The sequence below is a fragment of the Sturnus vulgaris genome, chromosome 1 (genome assembly GCF_052056855.1).
Source record: "Sturnus vulgaris isolate bStuVul1 chromosome 1, bStuVul1.hap1, whole genome shotgun sequence".
Taxonomy (NCBI): domain Eukaryota; kingdom Metazoa; phylum Chordata; class Aves; order Passeriformes; family Sturnidae; genus Sturnus; species Sturnus vulgaris.
The window spans coordinates 49,474,588-49,496,563 of record NC_142243.1 but is presented as its reverse complement, the minus strand read 5'-3'; the positions used below and the strand labels follow the sequence as shown (position 1 = coordinate 49,496,563).

General features: G+C 36.9%; 1 protein-coding gene across 49 annotated transcripts in view; it reads left to right on the top strand.

Annotated features, from left to right (window-relative positions):
- Window positions 1-21,976, top strand: part of CLASP2 (cytoplasmic linker associated protein 2) — a 145,416-nt gene that overhangs the window by 66,213 nt on the left and 57,227 nt on the right. For all 49 annotated transcript variants that reach the window (XM_088166518.1, XM_088166497.1, XM_088166424.1 and 46 more), the window contains 6 exons: window positions 9,655-9,734; window positions 14,363-14,455; window positions 15,080-15,225; window positions 16,707-16,842; window positions 19,974-20,044; window positions 21,561-21,620. In XM_088166518.1, coding sequence (XP_088022644.1) covers window positions 9,655-9,734; window positions 14,363-14,455; window positions 15,080-15,225; window positions 16,707-16,842; window positions 19,974-20,044; window positions 21,561-21,620 — 586 coding nt within the window. The remainder of the gene's footprint in view (window positions 1-9,654; window positions 9,735-14,362; window positions 14,456-15,079; window positions 15,226-16,706; window positions 16,843-19,973; window positions 20,045-21,560; window positions 21,621-21,976) is intronic.

Here is a 21,976-nt window from a genome sequence, read left to right as displayed (position 1 = left end):
GAGACTGAAGTATACTTATTTGCTTGTTTTATGGGAGGTTTTTAATCAAATTTGTCAGTTGAGGTTCACAGATCAGATTTTCAAACATGGAAATAAGAACAATTAGAATGTTAGAATCTGTTAATATGTCAAGGTCTCTATGTGCAGTATATCAAATAGATATACTCAGTAGTTTATAACCTGAAGGGAATTTTCAAAACTTCTCAATCTCCAGCCAATTTTCTGAACATTTGGTTCCTGTTTTACATAAGCAGATTCACGAAAAGTGCATATGAAAAGATGCTATTCTAGACTATTGTAGTAATCTTGTGATACCTGGAAAGATAATGGAACTCCTTACTGAGTTACTGAAATAGAAATTGGTCTGTACAAGATTGACTCGGTCTGTACAAGTATTATCAGAGTAATTATCTTGAAAGTCGCCCTTGCCATCTCAGAGATAATAATTCACATCATGAAGCACTGGAAATTTCCTTCCCTGACCCCCAACAGATACCACTTTAAAAATAAATAATAAGGCCTGACCCAGGGACAAACAAGTAGATTTTGCAAAGACTGAGCAATGCAGAAGATTCAGGAAAGATCCCAGTTACAGAGTCCAACAGAGAGTAGAAGGTACATTGAAAGAAAGAATTAAATACAACCTTTGCAACATTTGTCCACTATGGCTGGGAACAGAACGTGGTTATTACTGCAAGTACCATGATGAAGAATAAATTAGGTTTCTTGTCTTCGTCATTGGTATGATTGCGATCTATTATTTATAGCTTGTCTGTGTGCATTGGGTTGTTTGTATCAGCACTTTACTTAGATTCACTCTATTCAATGTCTTGTGAGACAGGCTGTCCATTTCACCATGTAGCTTCTGCAGTTGTCCTTCCTTGAGTTAATTTTAAGTATTGCTCTATTCCCCTCAGCCTATACTTAGACTTTGAACAGCTGTACTTTTTTAAGCTGCCTGGGCTAATTTCCTTCCCTGTCCTCTCTAGCTCAGTTGTATCCTGAGTCAGCCACTGGATTGTGCTGCCTTAGTGTTTGTATGGCCCCACAGTGAGGCAGACTAGGGAACTTGCTCAGTGAAACTATTCATCTTGGCCAGTTTATTTTATTCTCAGTTTAGCCCCTCCCTTTTGTGACTTAGTGCTCAGGTGTACCAGTTCTAGAATGAGAAAGGTCAGTAGGAGTGAGTGGAAGTTGCCAGTTAACCTATTATATGAAAAGCTGAGTAAGTACCTGAGCTTATCCTGGCCATTGATCCCATGCAGAGCTGAAGCTGCTGTCTGTTCCCAATTTACAGCTGATTATTTATTTACCTACCAAGCCAAAAGGGTAACAGTATTTTTTCTTTCAGTCCAGAATGGTCTGCATTTTTTGCTTCAGTCTCTGATAGATAAGAAATGAAGATTTTGAATTAGCTGAGACAAAGTTGTTGTAACATTTTGTTGTCATTCAGAAAAAAAAATTTTAGTCCCCATCATTTTATTCTAGATATGTTCTTTAGTAAGATAGTTACTGCATTAGAGATTTCTGAGGGATAAAAGACATCTGAGAAACAGTATCCCTTTCTGCATTTACTAATGTTAAATTGTGATGCATGTTGTATCAGAACATAGTTAAAATTTTTTAGGGAAACAGTTTGAAAAAAGAATTTAGGAACTGAAAGTGAAACAAAGCTTTAGACTATTTGTTACTCCTAAGTTTCTATACCAGCTTTGAAATTCCCTTTTTTTGCAGGGCAATTTTTTGTTGTGAAATTTTTGTCAAAATATTTGCTAAAGTAGGAAAAAAATTAATTTGACTGGTGAAGGCCTGCTACCAAATACAACTGAGCATTTTTTGGGTACTTTTAGGCCAGCATTTGTGTACTTTATTTAACAGTTAGGCATAAGCAGTTCTCTGTTTCAAAACAGAAATACAAGTCCAAAATTACATTCAGCATCTTTCTTTTTCCATATAGTGCTGTCCCATTGTTTTGTCATTTCATGATGTACAGATGTGTAGATAATACTGGGGAGAGCATCAAGGCAGTAGAGCAAGTAAGCATTCCAAAGTTGTGATATACTGGAAGTATTTCAAGTCTTTCAGACTGAAGAGGGGAAGAACTCAACCACAGGAATTAACTCCTGGGTGAAAATATTGAATTCATAAAACGCTGGGTAGTTCCCTTGCTTGCATACAGTACCCTTTCTGGTGTTGAGTTATTCTCAGTGCTGAACTCAGCCTTATGACTGAGTTCTTTCAAAAGAACTTCTTCCAAAAAACACTCGTAGGGCCTGTGGCAGTGTATATTGCAGCTTTACTAAAAGATGCAATTTGAAACCCAGACAGCCTGTTAAGCAGGCAGGTACCTGGGTGAAAATCCCAGCTCATCTGTTGGACCCTAAGTGCTGATATATCACTGGTTGAGGAAATGAGTGATTGAAATTGTAATCAATCACCAATGGGTACCTCGGGAAAACTCAAAGACCCTATCTAAGGGTGCTCGCAAAAGAATAAAGGTTCTTAAGTCTTGTTACAGTGAACCACCAGTGCTGTGTCTTTGTCTCAGACAGGCACACACCCCCTCCACCGGCAGCCTGACCGGCGTAACAACTGCAACAGCTAGTGACCCCAGTGTGATTCGTCTTTAGCTAAAACCTGTGAAAAGCAGGAGAGACAAAATCCGTCCAGAGAGACAGAAGGGAAATTCTGGCTAAAAGCCAGGAAGAAACGCCCAGAAAAAGAGAGGCGAGAATTTATGGCCAAAAGAGCCAGGGAAAAGATGTCCAGAAAGAGACGGGAAGAAAACTGTCATTCAGAAAAGAGACTAGAAGAAAATTCTAGCCGAGAGCTAGGGAAAACATGGGAGGACGCATCTGCACAGAAAAACATCCAATCATCCAGGTATGGACTCAATTTTTAAAAGAGTGGGAGATAGATTACGAAGAAGAATCGCTTTTTGATTTAATATCATGGACAAAACACAAAGGGATAGAACTAACTAAAGAAACTGCATTTAATATAACTAATTGGACTAAAATTGGATAACAGATATTAAATACTGCTTTAAAAGATGATAAAAATGCAATTAAAGCTTTAAAACCTTGGAAAATGATCTTAAAATTGCTGAAAGAGGTAAAAGCCAATTTGCCTAGCAGCAGCATGGAAGAAAACATGCCTTCTCCATGCAGAGAGACTTCACTGACCGGCAAAACCCTGGTAGCTGGCTCAGAGACCCCTAATCCATCCAAAACCGCTGTGGCAGGGCCCGAGGGAAATTCCAAAGATGGCAGTGAGCTCGTGGCAGGAGAAGAAAAAACCCGGGAAAAATCCTAAGATGGCGGCGATCACATGGCCAACAGCAGGGAAGAAGGAAACCCAGCCTCCCTCATGGAGCGTGGCTCTGCGCCAGGTCCAGCCCTGGTGTGGCATGCCTCCTACTCTGACCATGCCCTGGTGGGAAATACCCCTGGCTTCGATTCAGCCCTTGTGGATGGTACCCCAGGTCACGGTCCAGCCTCCAAAGGGTGGGGTCTCGACCCCAGTCCAGCCTTTGAAGGGTATGTCTTTGCCGGGCAAGAAGGCCGGCATGTCACCATGGAAACTCCTGCCAACAACTACCCAGAGAGGGAAATCCCTGATGACGTCATACTGGGAGCGCCCTGCTACACACTGAGAAGCCCACTGGAACCAGGAAGTAAAATCACCAAAGCTCCAATCTCAACTTCTGCTTTGAATAACAGCTCCGATCCTGCTACAATCGCCAAATCCAAACCTGCAACTGCACCTCCAAACCTTTCTACACCTCCAACCAAAACCTGTAAGTTTATAAGGGTAGAGGAGGAGATTTTCAAGTCCCCAGTTTAATTACAATACAACTCCATAGCACTCAGTGTCTGTGGGAACAGAGAAATCTCTGAGAAATAAACACCTACACACTAACCTTCCACAAACCTGTGGGGGGGGAGAAACACATAGATATAAATGGGGAATGTATGCAACCATGTAGCATTCTAAAATAGCCTCAAACGCATGAAAAGCCACCATCCCGGATAGGGAGTGGGACCCAAACACCTGCACTAGCATCAGAACTAAAAATCAGAGTGTGGGAAAAACCACTGTACAATGCCCATCAAGCAAAAAGCAGTAAGAAAAGAATTTTAAAATTAAAGCTTTGTAGAGACAGTAACAAACAAGCCAGCCTGAAAAGATATCACCAGATACATAGAAAAGCTAGAACACAGCAACACAGAACAAACCCATCTTCTCAACAAATGTAACAACATGCTCCTGTCTTAAGACAGTGCAAATGAAAATTAAAGAACTTAGCAGCAAGGTGATGCAAACAGCAATGTTCACCTTCAAGAGAGCTCAACAGCTGCTTCACTCACCTCTAATTTAACTTTGCCAAAGCCTGTATATTTTGAAAACTTTACTAAGTTAATGTTTGCTTTGTTAACCTATTTTTTTTACAGTTACAGTGAAGGTACCATACCAATACTGCAAATATTGGTTGCAGTTTACTAAGTATGTCCTAAAGTTTGTAGTACAATGTTTACTGTTGTTGTTCACAGAGACTGAAACTAAAACGTCGCAAATCAATTCTTTTACAGTTGCTGAAAAGGTATTTTATCAATGTTGCAAATATAGTCTGCAGTTTTTTAAGTGTATGTTAAAGTTCACAGTAGAATGCTTGTTAACTTTATTTATATACATTGCACTAGCATCATATTCAGTCAGCCATCCTGAAAAATTTTAAGATCTTGCTTACTCTAATATTATAAGTTCAACAAAAAAAATCTATGTGGATTAGTTTAGTAAAAGGTACTTCATTAACAAGTTACAATTGCACAGTTTTCTAAAATACCTCTTATCGCTTCTGTTTACAGTGTTTATAATTAAAATTTGTTTTTAAAATATAGTAGAAAATTTTGCCTAGTCTAAAGTCTCAACTCTGGCCACGTTGAGATTTTGACTAAGCAAAAGGAAATGTTTAACATCAAAGCCTTCTCAGTCTATTTCAACTGTGGCCAGATTGAAATTTGACTGACAAGGAAAGAAAATTATAAAATCCAGATATTTCTGAGCTAAAAATAAAAGCAAGTCATTTTGACTAGCTGATTTAGCCTTGCAAAGCTAAAACCTTTTCCTTTCGGATAGACATGAAGAATCTTATCTGCAGAAGATTCTTCTAAGTTATCATTTAAAGGAAAATTCCTCAATAGTATTAAACACTAAAATTGGATTGCAGCATATCAGCAATTATAATTCTCACCACATCACCACATCAAGGTCATTCAGAAATGCAGGTTTTGTTCCTGTTACAATTTCTAAAAAAAAAGGAAAGGAGAGAAAGGAGAGATAGAAATATGTGTGTTCTTATTTAAACTACTTGCTTAAGTCTTCTCACAGTGAACCACCAGTGCTGTGTCCTTGTCTTGGACAGGTACCCCCCCCCCCTCCCACCCCCCCATGCCGATGGCTGACCTATGCAACTACTGTAACAACTGTAACAGGGCCTAGAAAGATGTTAGAAACCCTTGAATTTAACTCATCAAAGTGTAATCTCTGTTAGCAGTATGCAGGAAGTGAGGGGTTTGGGTTTTTTTTGATGCCTCAATTTCCAGACTCATTGAACTTCAGTTTAAAAAACAAAACAAACCTGAAGAACACACACACACACAGGAGAGAAACTTATCAAAACCTCCCCCACAACTCGACTGCAAAACTGAGAGGGGCTTCAGCTGCTTCCTTTTCAAGTCTGTCTGTTATGTTTGGTATATTCTCACCAGCTTCCTGAAGTGGAACTGAGACTTCTGTGAGTCTGTCTGATGTGAAGGCTTGAAGGATAAGAATAAGTAAAGGTTATGAATGAAAACTAACAAACAATGTAGATAAATGTCTTGTGTGTATTTTTCTTCTACTCCATGAGAAAATTTTTTCTTCTGGGTCTCAGCTGAAAAAAGCTCAGTTAGAGTCAAGTCCAAAGACAGGGTAATGTAATTATCCAGTTGATGAGGCTCTGGATTTTAGCTATGTGGTAAAAGATGCATTTAAAGATGTTAAAAATGTGGTGGGGTTAAAGCCCCCTAGATTTGTTTATAGTGTTCTTGCCTTTAAGAATGCAGTAGCTGAACTTGTCCATATTTGGTCAGAGGACTGTGTGTTCCGTGGGGAGCCTTGAACATGCACTTTTCAGTCGAAGGAATTAATACTAGAGAGAAATACAAGAAATTTGTAAACACAAACTTGGTCTGAGAAGGTAAGCAATAACAGCAACAAAAGAGCTTATATGTGTGCTCTGTCAGATATATCAGTTTGGGGTCTGGAGGCAGCAGAATTTAGAGAAGGTGCATGAGAGATCCTTTGAAGGCATCTGCATGTCTATGACTGTTATGTATCTTGTTAGCACAGTAAAAGACTTTCTCCCGAACTGGGAAACAGCAGGTGGAGTTCTGTCATTTTTTGATTGCCTTTACAGAAACAGTGACTTGGTAAACAGAATTGGTAAAAATACTTACAGAGAGATTGGAAAGGGAAGGGAAAAATTGGAACAGTATTTTTCTTCCTCAGGCAATGTGGACTTCTGACTTCTATACCATATGAAGAGAAGTTACTTCATACTTTATTCTGGTATGCATATGTAATCATGCAGTTGAGGGGAAAGATCAGTGAAATAGAAGTGAAATGTGGTTTACAGATAACTTTGGATCACATCTTTTTTTTTTAACCAGTCAACAAGGTAATAAAACAACTTTTGGAGAGTATTAATTTAAAAGAAAATTGGTTTGTAGATGTGAACTAGTTGTTGAAACTCAGGAAGATAGAAAGTTCTCTGTGCCAAATGGATTTTAAATAGTAGTCTGTCCCTCCTCTTTCTCTTTTTGAAGTAAAAAACTGTTACTCCTTGGGTAAAGGATTTTCCCTTAATGCCCAGGGTGCATTACTAGATGATGTTTAGGTGCTAGAAATATCTGTCATGTAACATATGCTGTTTCCTAATTTTAAAAGTGATACTTTTGGGCAGACTGAATGTGAGGTGGGAATTGGTCTCTTTCTCCAGGCAGCAGCTGACAGAACAAGAGGTCACAGTCTTAAGCTGCGTCAAGGGAAATATAGATTAGATATTAGGAAAAAGTTTTTCACGGAAAGAGTGATAAAGTACTGGAATGATCTGCCCGAGGAGGTGGTGGAGTCACCATCCCTGGATGTGTTTAAAAAACACATGTGGATGTGGCACTTGGTACCATGGTTTAGTTGAGGTGTCAGGAAACAGGTTGGACTCGATGATCTTGACGGTCTCTTCCAACCTTGTGATTCTTGTGACAGCATCTGCTTACGTAACAAAGGCAACTTCATCTCCTTTTAATATTTTTCTTTATGATGTACAGCAGTGAACTAGAAGTACTTGAAATCCAAATATTTTTCTATATATTTGTGTTCATGGCCTGTATGTGTCAATTTATAATGTTTCTGTAGTTTATTCCCTAGGAAAAAAAATTGGGAAGCAAATGATGGGAATGCAAAGTAGTTTTTCCCTGTGTTAACATAGGTGTTTGTTGTATTTATGTAACTGAATAATTTTTGCAGAACTTTTATAACCTTACTTTTCTATTTACTTTTCCAGAATAGGCATTGTATATTGACTCTTGATTGTTTTGTTTCAATGAGGTTTTCTTAATTGTCAGAGTATTTGTGGCCAGTAAGTGTGGTTATGTTCTGAGCATCTAAATAGCTGTTTGTACCACCTACTTTAACCTAGTGCCCCTGGGCTAAATTGCTTCTTTCAAGGTTTCTCTCCCTAAATTCTGCTCTAATGGGGATGTTCTGAAGAGCTGTACAAGTTTGTGTGTCAGAAAGGTGTTCTGGGAGTAAATGGATCTTTTCCTCTTCATTTGTTAGCTGGTCAAATACTCATGAACTTTACCGGAAGGGTTTGTTCCCTCTTCTGTCTGAAAGGAGAAGACATAATTGGTTATAGTTTCTTCTTTCTCTGCTGGCTGCCACTGGCAGTTGTTAGAGATGGCGTTTGAGTATACACGTTGAAATGTGTTGTGTACAGCATATCTTTACAGCATCCTTGAGCTGAGGCACTCAAAATCTATTAGATGTTCCTATATCATACTGCAGGTACTGTGTCCAGATTCTGTGGTTTTACACTAATGAGCCACAAAGGTATGTGAGAGATCTTGTTCTGCACAGCAGTGTTGAGATCTAGTAAGTTTGCCACCACATTTGTAGTAGTAGTGCACCCTTGTGCTTCCAAACTGCACATGTATACAAACATAGCAGACATAATTTCCTTGACTATAATTAAGAGATCAGGGACTGTAAACCATGATTCTTAGAGTGCAGCCACCAAAAATTTGATTTGTCAAGAATTCCTAGCTTTTTGTGCTGGTTGACCACTCAGCCTCTTAAATGCTTTTTCTTTATTTATTCTATAGTTAGTGAAATATGTGTCTTCTCTGTGTGATGCCTCCATTTCAGTTGTATTCTGTTAGGGGGGACATTCTGCCATCTATCCTGTTGACCTCACTCTGAAAGAGGCAGTTTTCCCAAATACTCATTTTCTATGACAGATTGTTTTTCCTTTCAATAAGGAAACGTTCAACTGGACTGATTCTCTGCATGTGGTTAATATGTTTCGTCATACTACCTTCCTGATGCAATTATTGAAGATAGTTAAGGATTCTGCCAAGGTTCACGTTATGCTTGTAGTTGTAGACATGTAGCATAGCCTGCACTTGATGACCTTGTTCTTTGATTTGATAGCAAACTTGAACTCTTTCTTTATAAAAGGGGGCTTTCTTGATAACCTGAGTTTTTGCAGGAAAGCAAAATCCAGACATTGTTTTCAAATAGTTTTCTTGCTTAGAGTTCTCTTAGCTTCTACCCAAGATTTTAATGAAATTTGCAACATACATTGCTGTGAAACCAGTAGGTGGTTACTTGTCAGTATCCTTCCCTGGTCCTTCTACTGGGCATCTTTGGCTGTCATGTGAGAATAGTTCCATCATGAGTGGTCTGAAAACAAGGTCACCAAAGTTCAGGTTTTGATCCAGTACAAATTCTCCACAGTGTCTTTTCTTTTGTTTCTTTCTTGAAGTTCTAGTAACTTTAACAATAAGAAATGTATGTCACACTTCTTAGCTCCATGTGAGAATACTGGAAAAGGCAGAAATCAACCCCCAAACTTTCAGGGCTAATTACTTAAGGCACATATGTTAAGATGAAAATTCACCCTGGAGAATTCCATTTAGTGATGAACAGCTCTTGTTGTGGTAAATAATTTGAAATTTGGAGCTTTATTTTAGCGCATTTTTAGTGTCAGTATGCAGGTCTCAGAACTGAATGTAAACAGCTGCTAGAGGATTGTTATATGAAAAATGTTTCCAATTAAACACAAAAATAAAAGTATGACACCATTACATCTGTCAAATTGGAAATTACTTTCATTTTGGGTGAAAGAAAAAGGTCGTTTTTTTTCTTATGATGAAGTCAGAGTTCAAGATCTTGTGATTCTACACATGATGTACAATTCTACACAAAAATTCAGAGTTTTTGTAAGATATAGTAAATATTTTAAAGTAGGTATGGTGGACGATGGTTGTAAGAGATTTAAACCCTTGATATATGTTACATCCTGTTTAACAGTATTTTGTGTTTATTTAGGTTCCTCTAAAGAAGGAGGAGCTGGAGCTGTGGATGAAGATGATTTTATTAGGGCATTTACAGATGTTCCTACTGTACAGGTAAGATTCTGTGTATATTCATGTTTGTCTTCAGAAATATGTTATTTGCAATAACGTGTTAACCTGCTTTTTAAATTTACGTAATTTTACAATGTTCTAAGCAAGCATCATTACTTTTCCCTTTTTCTGACCTTAGAGTCTCCACGGAAAGCTCTTTTTATTTTCCCAGTAGTTACCCAAAAAAGTGCCACCTTTTCTTTACTGTCCTACTAATTATTACCACATTGTATTTTGGTCTAAAATGCCTTACTGTTTTTCTCAAACTTTTTCAGGGAGCTAGTGAAAAGAATTGTATGTTTTAATAACAAAAAGATTAACATAAGGTTTGGAAAGTTTAGGGCTGCAATTTCAAGGCATAATCAAGTAATAATAATATAGGCAAATAATTTAAACAGCAATAATTTTGTTTTCAAATTTGCTGAATTGTAATGTGCGTCTGGTATACATGTCCTTATTCTAGCAATACTTGAAAAAATTAAATCAAGTGCCTTATTTTCATACTAATGAACTTGTTTGATTCTGAGTTCTTAATTAAAAGATCAGATCTTAATTTCTGTTCTTTTAGTGTGGGAATTGCATGTATTTGATATTTTCACATAGTTGAGTCATATAATATGTGTGTAGCTTACTATTTTGAATAAATTTTCGTTTAGCAGCTGAGGTGTGGAACACAACCAAAAACTTAGTAAGCCATGGTTCCCAAATGGCAGAAGGGTTTTGTAAGACTCCCTTTTCTTGATATGTACTTTTCTATTTTTATTTCCCAAGCGTAGTTATTTGTTAGATCTGCTTTTGCAGGCAGCAATACTGTCTGCTTTCTTGAGAGTGCACTCAAATCTCCATGATCCCTGTCACATCAAGGAAGTCTTTATGTAACACTGTAAAAGCTATATGTCTTTGCCTTTTCAGACTGTGTAAAGAATTCTTTGGAGGACAAAAATACGCAGCTCTTCATATTGTTTATCCCAATTATGTTGAACAGAGCCATACTCCACAGCACAGAGAATGTGATACTTGTAGTTCAGTGCCTTGGTGTTCGCAGTCCCAAGCAGAGTTCTCTAATTACTCAGGCTGGTTGGTAACACTGCAGGAACAAAAGTGGGATGACCACATGATATGGACCAATACATGTTATTTTCTGGCTGGCTGCTAAGAAAGTAGGCCATTCTCTAAACTGCAAGAGATAGAGGAGAAAGGCAGAAAGGCATTTGTGTTTACTAATCTCTCTCAAGCTGAGGTGAGGGGACAGAAGAGAAATGTGTTACTTCAAAATTACGTATTTGTTTCATGGATGAGCATGCAAGAAAAAGCCTTTTTTTTTTTTTTTTTTTTTTTTTTTCTTAGTGTCCTTAGGAATAATGATTTCCTGTCTAAGGAAGTAATTATTCCTACTTCTAACTTCATGCTTCTGGTTGTGGACAATCTCTGATCTTTCAGGAAAAAAAAAAACAAAGCAGATTTTACTTTCTGCAACCATGTTAATTGCTAAGGAAGTGGAAAATTTCTCTGTCAGACTTGTGAAGAAAGAATGTTTATGACCTGTAATTTACCAAATTATCCTGAAAGCAAAAGACAGCATGAGGAGAGGCACCATTCCTGTGTATCTTCTGTTTTCATTACATTCATGGGTTTGAGTAGTGGCTTCAGTGAAATTGTGAAAATAAACTATATGGAAAACCAGATTCAATTCTGGATCAAGATTAAGTGCCTCTGAATTAATCAAATAAATTGAGGTTACTTACAGTTGTGGGTGGGTTTTAAGTCATCCTTAAAAGTCTCCAATGGTAGATCTGATTTTTCAGTAAGCTGTTCACATGACTGCTCATCTTTTTTTAGGAATGTCATATTGTTTTCTTGTACCCAGTTTTTAATCTCCATATTGAAAATACTTTCCATCTGGATAGTTACTGTTCTTACTTGTGTTTGAGCTTTTAATTTTTCTGTCTTTGATGTTGCAGTTGCCTTTAATGAGGTGTGTGTATGTTGCCCTCTGATGGATAGCAAGAGTTTATGAAGAAGATGGGTGATTTTTAGACGTGTCAAAAAGTACTGTAGTGACAGGATTGTGCCTTCATATTCAAGATTACAACCATATTGTTTTTACAACTTAAGAATTCACTGAAACTAAAGAAAATTCTGTGTTCTGGTTATAAGGAGTAACTACCATTAATAGCTAAAATTTGTTTGAAAACAAGTTCAGTTCCTTTTATAAAGTCTGATGTGGGAACTTGGGAGCAAAAAATATATTATGTCATTGGCTGAACACATAATTTCATCTTGGCCTCCTGAAAGTATAATTAATTGAGGACAGGGAGAAAAGAACTTATTAAGTACTGCCATTTATTCCTGTGAAATTAAAGTAGATATGTACAACCTTGAAAATACAGTATTTTTCAGTGGAATTATGGTTTTAATTTCATGACAAAATAAAATCATACCATTTATTAAATTCTACACTGCAATGCCAATTTGAATATTCCTCAGTCCAGTTCTATTTGTTCTAGGTAATTAAGGAAAAAAATTAATTATTTGCATAGAAATGCTAATAGGGTGGACATTAACCCATTGAACAAGTTCTTTCTGTGTTTGTCTGGTACCCAGCATGTTTCAGTCTTGCAGTGCTAACTGTAAAATATGGTCTCTTTTGACACAGAGGCTGACAACAAAAAAGTTCTGTTTTCAGAAAATCCTTAATGAAACAGCTTGCAAAAGATTTTTTTACCTTGACCAGGACTTCAGACTGAGATTTGAGTATGCATTTAACATTCCGCAGTTAGACGCCACCAAAAGGCATCATCCTCTTCCCTTCTTGCTGCATTTCACTTCTTTATGATAAGTTCACAGAGAAATACTGAGGTTCTAGAGAAATTCTTGCATCTCCTTTTGTAGGATGAGCTTTTTGTACATTACAGCTCTGAACTGAGCAGGAGACAGGTCAAAATGGGTTATGGTAGAAGGAGATCCTGAGGAAGTTGAGTCATGTAATGAATTCTGATGGCATGAAGTGTCACTGTAATTAAAGCTGCATCTTGCGTTAATCAGTGATTAGTCCCTCACACTTTCAAAGAAAAATAAGAATATTCTTTCATAATGGAAATTCATTTTGATAAAAAAGCTTACTGAGACACATAAAATTTTTTTTAAGAGTAAGGTACTTACAGAATTAGTATTAGAATAAACTAGGGTTGTGTAACGACTATTAATAGCCTACCAGTATACACAAATATATTAAATGCTGATAGAAAACTTGTGTTCAGTTTTGTGGGCAGTGGAGTAGAAAGTCTGTTACACTTGGACCCAGTTTTTTTCATTAAGTCATTTGTTCATTTTAAGTTAGTTATACATCAGATGTTTAGTGACTTCTAGTGAAGGAAACAGGAATCATGAGGAATAGCTTTCTGAGTTTTACGGATGAAGTCATTTCTCCATAGAACTGCAAAGCTGCTTCCACGGCATATCCTGGAAGAGCTCACACAGCTGCATGTTAATAAAAATCTCAGTTTTGTTGGTAAAGTATATTCAGAAATCATTTTGCACCTTTTAGTGAAGCTGGTCTGGGTGTAGTCATTTATCTGTTTCTGAAAAGATTCCTACCCTGTTTATTCTGGAAACCCAATATGAAGGTATTGTAGAGCTCTGATGTCTTTCACCTCCTCCATATTCCAGCATGAAATATGCATGCCTCCATAACCATGTTCTGTTAAGGTGTTGGAAAAAGAGTAGATGCAAATAGAGTTAAGGTTCCATATCTTCTGTAAGTTAAATTAGTTTGGTATGCTCAGGAAACTGGAAAACTGCACTGTATTTGAAATAACCCTTACAGTAACTTGAAGATGCCTGGAAAATTAAGATATTTTAAAGAAAATAATCATTCAGCTTAACTGCAAAACAGAAGAAAGACATTGCATTGTTTTAACAGTAAGATCAAAGATGCTTATATACATGCTAGAACAGTGTGTTCAAGAGACAGAGTTCTTAAGCAATCCATACAAAGCAAGGTGTCCTAACCGCTGGCCTTTGTTTACTCTGTGTGCTCTTGCATATACAAAAATTATATCTTGTACTTAAATAATGAGGGAGCGTCATGCCCTGCTGTTTAGGTGCTACATAAGTTATCATGCTAGAGTCCAGATTTTACTGTAGAAAGCTATGAGTTTCCTTGAAATCCTGACTCATATCTGCCAGCCCTGTGTCTTGGTGGTGTCTCAGGTGGCACCAGGTGCTTGTGTATGGGCCAGTGAGTTTTGCCTAGAGATGATTACGTAAAAAAACTACTGATCCAAAAAACTGGAAATGTTTAGCTGAAAATACTTTTAAAAAAGCAACCCTGGCCAGATTAAGTTTCTTCTTAGTAATTTGCTTCATAGTCTCTTAAATTTGTTCTCAGTCCAGAGGAAAAAATGTTAGAAGGAAAATGTTGCATCTTCAGCCTTTTTTTTTCATGAATATTTATTACTGGGTCTTAAAATGCTCATTTATAACTCTTAACACAGATCTCTGGAACTTTGGGGGTAAGATCTGTGGGATTAGAGTTATATTTTCACTCTTCTCAAGCTATTTTTCTTCATCACCTTACCTGGGATATTAACAATATGAACTTCATGATTTTTTTATTTTTAATACTTCAGATCTATTCTAGTCGAGAACTTGAAGAAACATTGAACAAAATCAGGGAAATTCTCTCAGATGACAAACATGATTGGGATCAGCGAACTAATGCGGTAAACTTTTTATCTGATTTCAGGTTTGGGTAGGTGTATTTCATAAAGTGCAGACAGCCAGATATTTTAAAATGTTTTTTTTCCTATAGTCATTACACTCTAGGTAATGAAAGAAATTTTAATTTTTATGCCTTGAATTTCGGTATACTAAGTAAGTTTGAGTATTTTTTTAAGTCTAAAATGCATTTTTGCTGACTTTAAGTGAGAGCCTTTCTGAAAGTTGTCATACATATTTAAGTTTGGTGTTTATGGAAATGCGTCTTCTACAGGTTAAATGCTTGCCTCAGTACCTCTTGTGTGTAGGTATGAAAAGTTCCACCTGCAGGGTAAACATGTTTATGTGTATGTAGCATTTATATTTTTTAATCAGGCTTATGGCATCTTAGTGTTTATAAACAGATATGTGATCAAATTTGTGTTCATGTATTTGTATTCTGAGATAATTCTTTTAGCTCTAGAGCTTAATACAAATTTTTTACAGTTTTTTAAATTACTGCCACGTATTTTGAAAGTTTTACTTTAAAGGCATGCCTACGTGTATTTTTACATAGTGAATCTGTTTCTTTTTTTATTTTGAAATGCATATTGGCAGTGTCCTAACCCAAACACATTCATGTTTTTTAGCTGAAGAAAGTTCGGTCCTTGCTTGTTGCTGGAGCTGCACAGTATGATGGGTTTTTCCAGCATTTACGTCTGTTGGATGGTGCTTTCAAGCTGTCAGCCAAGGATCTCAGATCCCAGGTGGTTAGGGAAGCCTGCATTACTGTAGCGTAAGTACAGTTCATGTGCCTTTGTGTACCTTACTAGGTGTCAGTGTGGGACTGGCTTACAGGTGCTTTATCCATGTTCCAGGAGAGATTCAGTTGTTGGATTGCTGTACACTGTGACCGATAAAGAGTCAAGTCAGGATCAGAAGCTACAGAGGAAAAGAAATGCCTAAAGGAATTTCTTCTCTTAGGGGATACATGTAGTTGATTATCCTGTAACAGACTGTATGTGAATAACCAGTTACCATCATTGCAAAGTCATAATTAGTGCAGATTAATACGAACTTCTGTGAATAATATTGGGGACTTATCTTAGAATCAAGTGCTTGAGTGACTGGCACAGCACTTCACTGGGATTGTTTGTAAAAACAACACAAGTAGGACTGTAGTAGTTTGAACATAGAGCATTTTGGTGAGATAATGCCTCTCATGGAATCATGGAATGGGTTTGGGTTGGAAGAAACCTGAAAAATCATCTAGTTCCAACCCACTGGCAGTGCAGGGACACCTTGCACAGGACCAGGTTGCTCAAAGCCCCACCCAGACTAGCATTGAACACTTCCAGGGCTGTCTCTCTGGGCAAGAGATAGATGACTGTGATAATTTTAGAAGCTGTGGCTAAACTGAAATGAAATCTTCATCTCATGGACTACGTTAAATTGAAGGGCAGAGGAGAAAACCAGAGAAGTGTTTCCCATTTCCATGTTTTCCATGACTTTTTTATCCTTTGGAAAGACATTAGTGTAACCGCTCTTTATCAGTGGTCATCTGAAACAGAAACACTGCAGAGTTCACTCTTGCTATTCTGGTCTCCTGTTTGAACAGACTGAAGGGAAGTGTTGAAGCATGTAACTACCCTTTCCAAGGAACTTTGAGAAAATAATAGTAACCTTTCCTAATGTGAAGTCAGAAGCAATGTAAACAAACTCTGCAAATGTTCTCATCCAGGCCTAACAACCTGGAATTTTCCTTGATCCCTAAAACTTTGATATATTTGATGTCCCATTTGCTGCTGGCTACAAATTATTTTTATGTAGTCTTTCTGCACAAAAGAATCATTTGTGTTCACCAATGGACAATTAAATTACTGTGTGTCACATGTTTTTATATTTGTTAAAGCTGAAAACGTAACCTTTAACAGACAAGGGAGTCGAATTTTATGGCTGGCTGATTGTGGTGAGTTTAATAGTTTTGCCTGCATTCAAAAAGAAAAAGAACTCAATAATTTATTTACAGTTTAGATTTATACATCTCAAAGTATAAGCAGAAATACGATGATACTTTATGTGGACATGAAAATTTAGGCTTTCCAATTGTAGCTTTTGTTTTTCATTATGAAGTAAAGTTATTCATGTTTGACTTCTTAGTATGCCTGCAATCATGAAACTGAGAAATTCCTTTGTTTGGAAAGATGAATCTTGAAAATCCACAATGAACTTCGTTATTTTAAGGCTAAGAAATTAATTTATGTTTTCCATTAACAGCCACCTTTCAACTGTTCTGGGAAACAAGTTTGACCATGGCGCTGAAGCAATTGTGCCTACTCTTTTTAACCTGGTTCCCAACAGCGCCAAAGTGATGGCAACCTCTGGGTGCGCAGCCATCAGGTTCATTATTCGGGTAGGTGTTCCTCTCTCACTTTGCTTGCTCGGAGTTTTCAGATAGTGGCTCTTGGCAGAGATAACAGCTATACTGAAACACAGGTTTTTAAATAATTCTTAAACAGAGGAGTAATGTTTCTCCTGGGTGGACAAATACTGTATATCATTGTAACCAATTGGCAGCATTGTCATAGTAAAGATGGAAGAATAGGTATAAAAGGAATGTCTGTTTTCATGTTTTTGGGATTTTTTTTCTAATGTATTAATTGAAAAAAAAGACCAAGTGTGTTTCAAAGGATAACTGCTTTTAACTACCTTCTTGGAAAAGACAAAATTAAGCTAGTAGCTAAGAAAGTAGTGAGAATTTGAATAGTGCAAACAACAAAACAGAGGTGTTTCTTTCTACATATATACTCCCTCCCCTAGAAAATTCGAACCATGGAGTTAATGATAAAATGTTGAAGAGGCTACACAGTTCAGTTCAGAAAGCACAAGTTCATGAAAGAAAAAACCAATAGAGATTTGATTTTTTTTAATTCAAGAACTTTCTAAGCTGAGTCCTTAAAGCTCTAGCATATGGAACAGAGAAGTAGTCTATCCTAGCTGTTTTCTATTGAATGTTCTTTGAGCATCTTCTACTGAATGGTGTCTCAAGCAAGCTATTTAGAGTTTTGGGACATGTACTGATATTTTTGTGTTTCACATGAAGTGGGAGATTGCCTATAGTTTCTCCATTGGAAGGTGAAGTGTTTTGAATGCCAAGAACTTACTGCAATTTACTGTGATCTCGTTGGTGGTTTTAATTTTGTAAGTAGTTGGAAAGCCTAACAGGTTTCATCACGCCTTTTCTTGCCATCTTCAGTATGGTTTGGAATGTGTACTTGCTCTATTTGTGCCTCTATGAATGTACTCTGAGACCTCTGCATGTGTGACCTTTGCATCTGCATTTGGGCTGAGACAAAATCCCTTGGCATTTTTCCCCCAGGTTCTTACACTGCATTGAGTGCATTGAGATGGCACAGACTTGAGAGTGAGGAAATGAGTACACCTTACACAGAGTAGTTAAAATTGTAAAAGAACAATACTATTTGCAGTAGTGTAAGACAAGATCAGACGTGTAAAAAACTATAAACATTAACCAATTACATTAAATTAGCTGTACTGGTTCAGTTCATTTGAAGACAAGCTTACACATCAGCTATAGTTGCCCTGATTTTGTTTAAATTTCTGTTCTTATCTGTGACTTAACGTAGTCAAGAAAACAAGAAAAAAAGAAAAACAAAAAACAAGAAAATCCTGTCCACATTGTTCAAATACCCAACGAATAAATGGCATATGTGAGGTATTTTGGCAGAAAATTTGGATTTCAGAAATAAATATCAATAAGAAGTGCAGCCCCATGCCCCTTTGGACTTCTGTCCTTTGGACTAAATGAGTATTGGTCAGGGGGTCTTTGATCAATTGAATATTTAGAACCCAAGCTACTACCGTTTTTGGAGTCAGTGTTTTACTCAAAAACTCTTCACCAGCATCCAGTGACAGCCAGCTCAGTTCCTGATGCTTTACTGTGTAATTGCTGTAGAGTGAATCAGCATAAAAACTGGATAAAAAAGGGAAGCTGTATTATACCAGTGATCTTGAAGACCTTCATCTCATCTTTGTGCCTTCATTGGGTTTCATATTTCTTCTCCAAGAAGTTTTTACACTGCAGTCTGATTTCTCTTTCTTGACACTTAGTAGATCAGGAAGCCAATTAAAAAAAAGGTGGCGAGGCACGGAGGGAATAATGGAGAGATGGCATGGTGGCAGAAATCTTTTTCAGAAGGAGGTGGGATTCGAGTTTGTCAACTTCAAGGTGGTTTGCGAGGAAGCACATATCATGACATCCTCAAAGGAATAGCACATGAAATGTGGCATCTTAAAAACTGAATGAGAGCAACGAGGCTTTGATTCCTTTGCAAAATACTTTCTAGAAATTACAACATCGATTGCACCAAAGACTTTGAATGTACAGATTTCTCCATCTGTAAAAAACTTCGGTTTTACTCCTGATTTGCCCATTGTCCCTTTCTGGAAGTCATATGCCTCTTTTCAATTTGCAATCTATGCAAAACAAACAAACCCCCTAAAACTGTGTTTAAAGTATATCAGGACAAACAAATGTAACTGTTAGGCTCTTCCAGAATTTTTTATTAATTCCTTCCTAATTCTAAAATTGGCAGTACTCTGTGAGCTGATGATTATCTCTGCTTTTTTTGTGATTTGTATGTTTATATCCTGCAGTTGTGATACATGAGAGAGTAAGAATTCTTCAGTACTGTACTTCTTGAGAGCTTGGATTTTTTTTAATTAGCCTACTGTTTCACACTCTATTGGGGACTGTTTACTGTAGGTATTTAATCAAGAAAGGACTAAAGAAATTAACTGAAAATAGATTTGTTGAACCACATTACTCTTAACTTGGAATTAAAGTGGTAATGCTTTGTGTCTACAGTTAGTTAAGAAAAGCTGAAGTAAGGCAACTTTAATTCTAAATTCTGTAATGCATTTGGACATAATGTAGTTTATCTTAGGCATAGTTTAATAGTTTTCTTCTCCCGTCAGGTGTTTTCATATAGATTATATATATAAGCTTGCTTATATGTCAGTGCTTTTATTACTTCATTGACGTACTTTGCATTAAAGGAAATTTGGTCCTTGTGGTGCTAATCATACTGATCCTTGTAAGACTGCCCATATTTTCATATTTATTGATTCACTTTTTGCTCTGACTTCTAAGGCCGCTGTGTCTATGACTTTTTTTGCCTGTGGCAAAACTGAAATAGCATCAGCTTTCAACTCCTTTGAGGAAACAGCTACATTTGAACTCCTTATATTACTTTTGACAGCAAAGTATTGCATATCATGATGTGTTGTTGATGGCACTGGAATTGGTTTTTGCTTGACCTTTTGGAAGAAAATAGCTTTAATCAATTGGCATGCTAACAGCAGTCTTTCATTTAATAATATTCTATGATTTTGTTTCGGCAAGCATTTTAAATTATTTCAGTTTTTATTATGTTGTTAATTCTGTTTAAATTAATTAGTACAGTACAAATTCAGAATTCAGGCGTGCTTTACTCATTAACTGCTTTTTCCTTTTTTTGTCAGCATACTCACGTGCCACGACTCATACCTTTAATAACAAGCAACTGTACTTCAAAATCAGTTGCAGTTAGAAGGTGAGTACATTATAAATGAAAATTATTAAAGCTGTTGTTTTTTAAAATATAATTATCATATGTTGAAAATTAACAAATGAAATGATTTGTGACCATAAACTCTGAACACACAAAGCTGTTACCCAGTAAACTGCAAACTACAAACATTAATTTCAGCAGTGGGACAATGGCAGCTAGATTAGGACATGGAGCATCCATGTGTTGTCGTGTTCAACAGCTCAGCTACATCTCCAGCATGTTGCTTTCTTCAAGAACATGATGCTTGAACACTTAATTGGCTCTTGAGAAAATTGGTTTTTGACAGTGCCATTTTCTGTGCTGAATCACACAAAAGCAGTTAATGCTGTTCCTGGACCAACACTAGTCCTGAAAGTGATGTCTCTATGTGTACACAGGAAACAGCTTGAGCATTTGAATTACTTTCTTTGAGTCTAAGCTGCTTTTGCATCCAAGACAGGTGTTACCTCAACCCAGATTGTACTGACCTGCCACAGCTTCCATTTTGACTGCAAAACAGTTTACAGGATTTCAGTGCCTCCACATGCTGTGGTGTTACTGAGGAATGTTAGACTGTAGGTGGCTTTGATACTGCAGTTCATAATCCAGTGAGTATCACTGAAGGCATTGTCTCCATATTGCTTTCATTCTTTTGGAAAGACAACAAAACACTAGATTGGCTGTAATAGTGAAAAGTATTTCAGGGTTTCTTGCCCTGCCTTGTTGGTGTCCGAAGGATGTGGGCAGAATCAAAACCAAATTTGTCCCTCCAGAACAGGTCAAAAATGCTGAATAACCAGAAAAAGTGATAGTTTCAGGCTGTCAAGTTCACTTCATGTTTGAAAATTGTTATCTATATCTCCTTAGTCTGTGTCAGTTTGATATTTTGTCAGGATCTAGCATCAGACATAGTTTAAAAGGCTGCCTTTTGCTAATGGTGGTTTTCTAAATTATCAAGAGTTCCAAATTAATAATGAATACAGTTACATATCTTCATTAATACAGTGCCAGAAAATCTTTTGTAGCGCTTTCTATATGCAGAGCCCTCTGCTAATAGTCTCATGTTTTCCTTTATGCTAATACTCAGTAGTGACAGATGAAAGGATGGAAATAGTGTTTGGGACAGAAGTATACTGCCATAGGAATATTATATCATGTCTTTAATATTTATGTTTTATATTAGGATTTTGAACTCTGTACAGTTTTTTCAACTTCATTAATTTATGTCTGTTATTTTGTGACTAATACAGTTAGCACTGGGTATGCGTAATAACATGACTTGAACAGCACATTGTTAATTGAACCACATCTATTATTTTGAAGTTTAAGATTAGTTAGTCTGCATGTTTTCTTAATATACAAAATATTTTAACTTTCCAGTAAGGTAACCTTATTTTACAGATAAATGTGTTTTTTATTTCATTTTTTTCCCTTGGGGGAAAGAGTAAAGTTAGTGGTTATTTCACAAGCACGTTAGAGAAATAAGTGTTTAATTATTACTTTTGTTCTGTGTTTTCAGACGCTCCTTTGAATTTTTAGACCTGTTATTACAAGAGTGGCAAACACATTCACTGGAAAGGTATGGGCCAGTATACTTTTTCCCCTAAAATAAACTACTAATGTAATTTAAGACCAGAAATATTGTTAAATAGTAAAATAGTTAAATCCTAATTGGATTATGTTGCTCAGTGTTGGCCAGCCTTTCTGGCCAATGGAAAGACAATAGACAGCTTTTCTAGCACAGCAGGTCGTGCAGCTCATTCAGGTGCCAGGGGGAAGGAGAGCTGTATGTTCCAGCCTTGGCTTCCTGTGGCCTCATCTCTTTGCCCTCTGCCTCTCCTATCCTGTGTGTGAGCAATGCATACACATGTAAGCATCTGTCTTTTCTCCTGGAAGGAGGAAATTTGTGTGTTTGCAATGAAAGAGGGCAAGTGG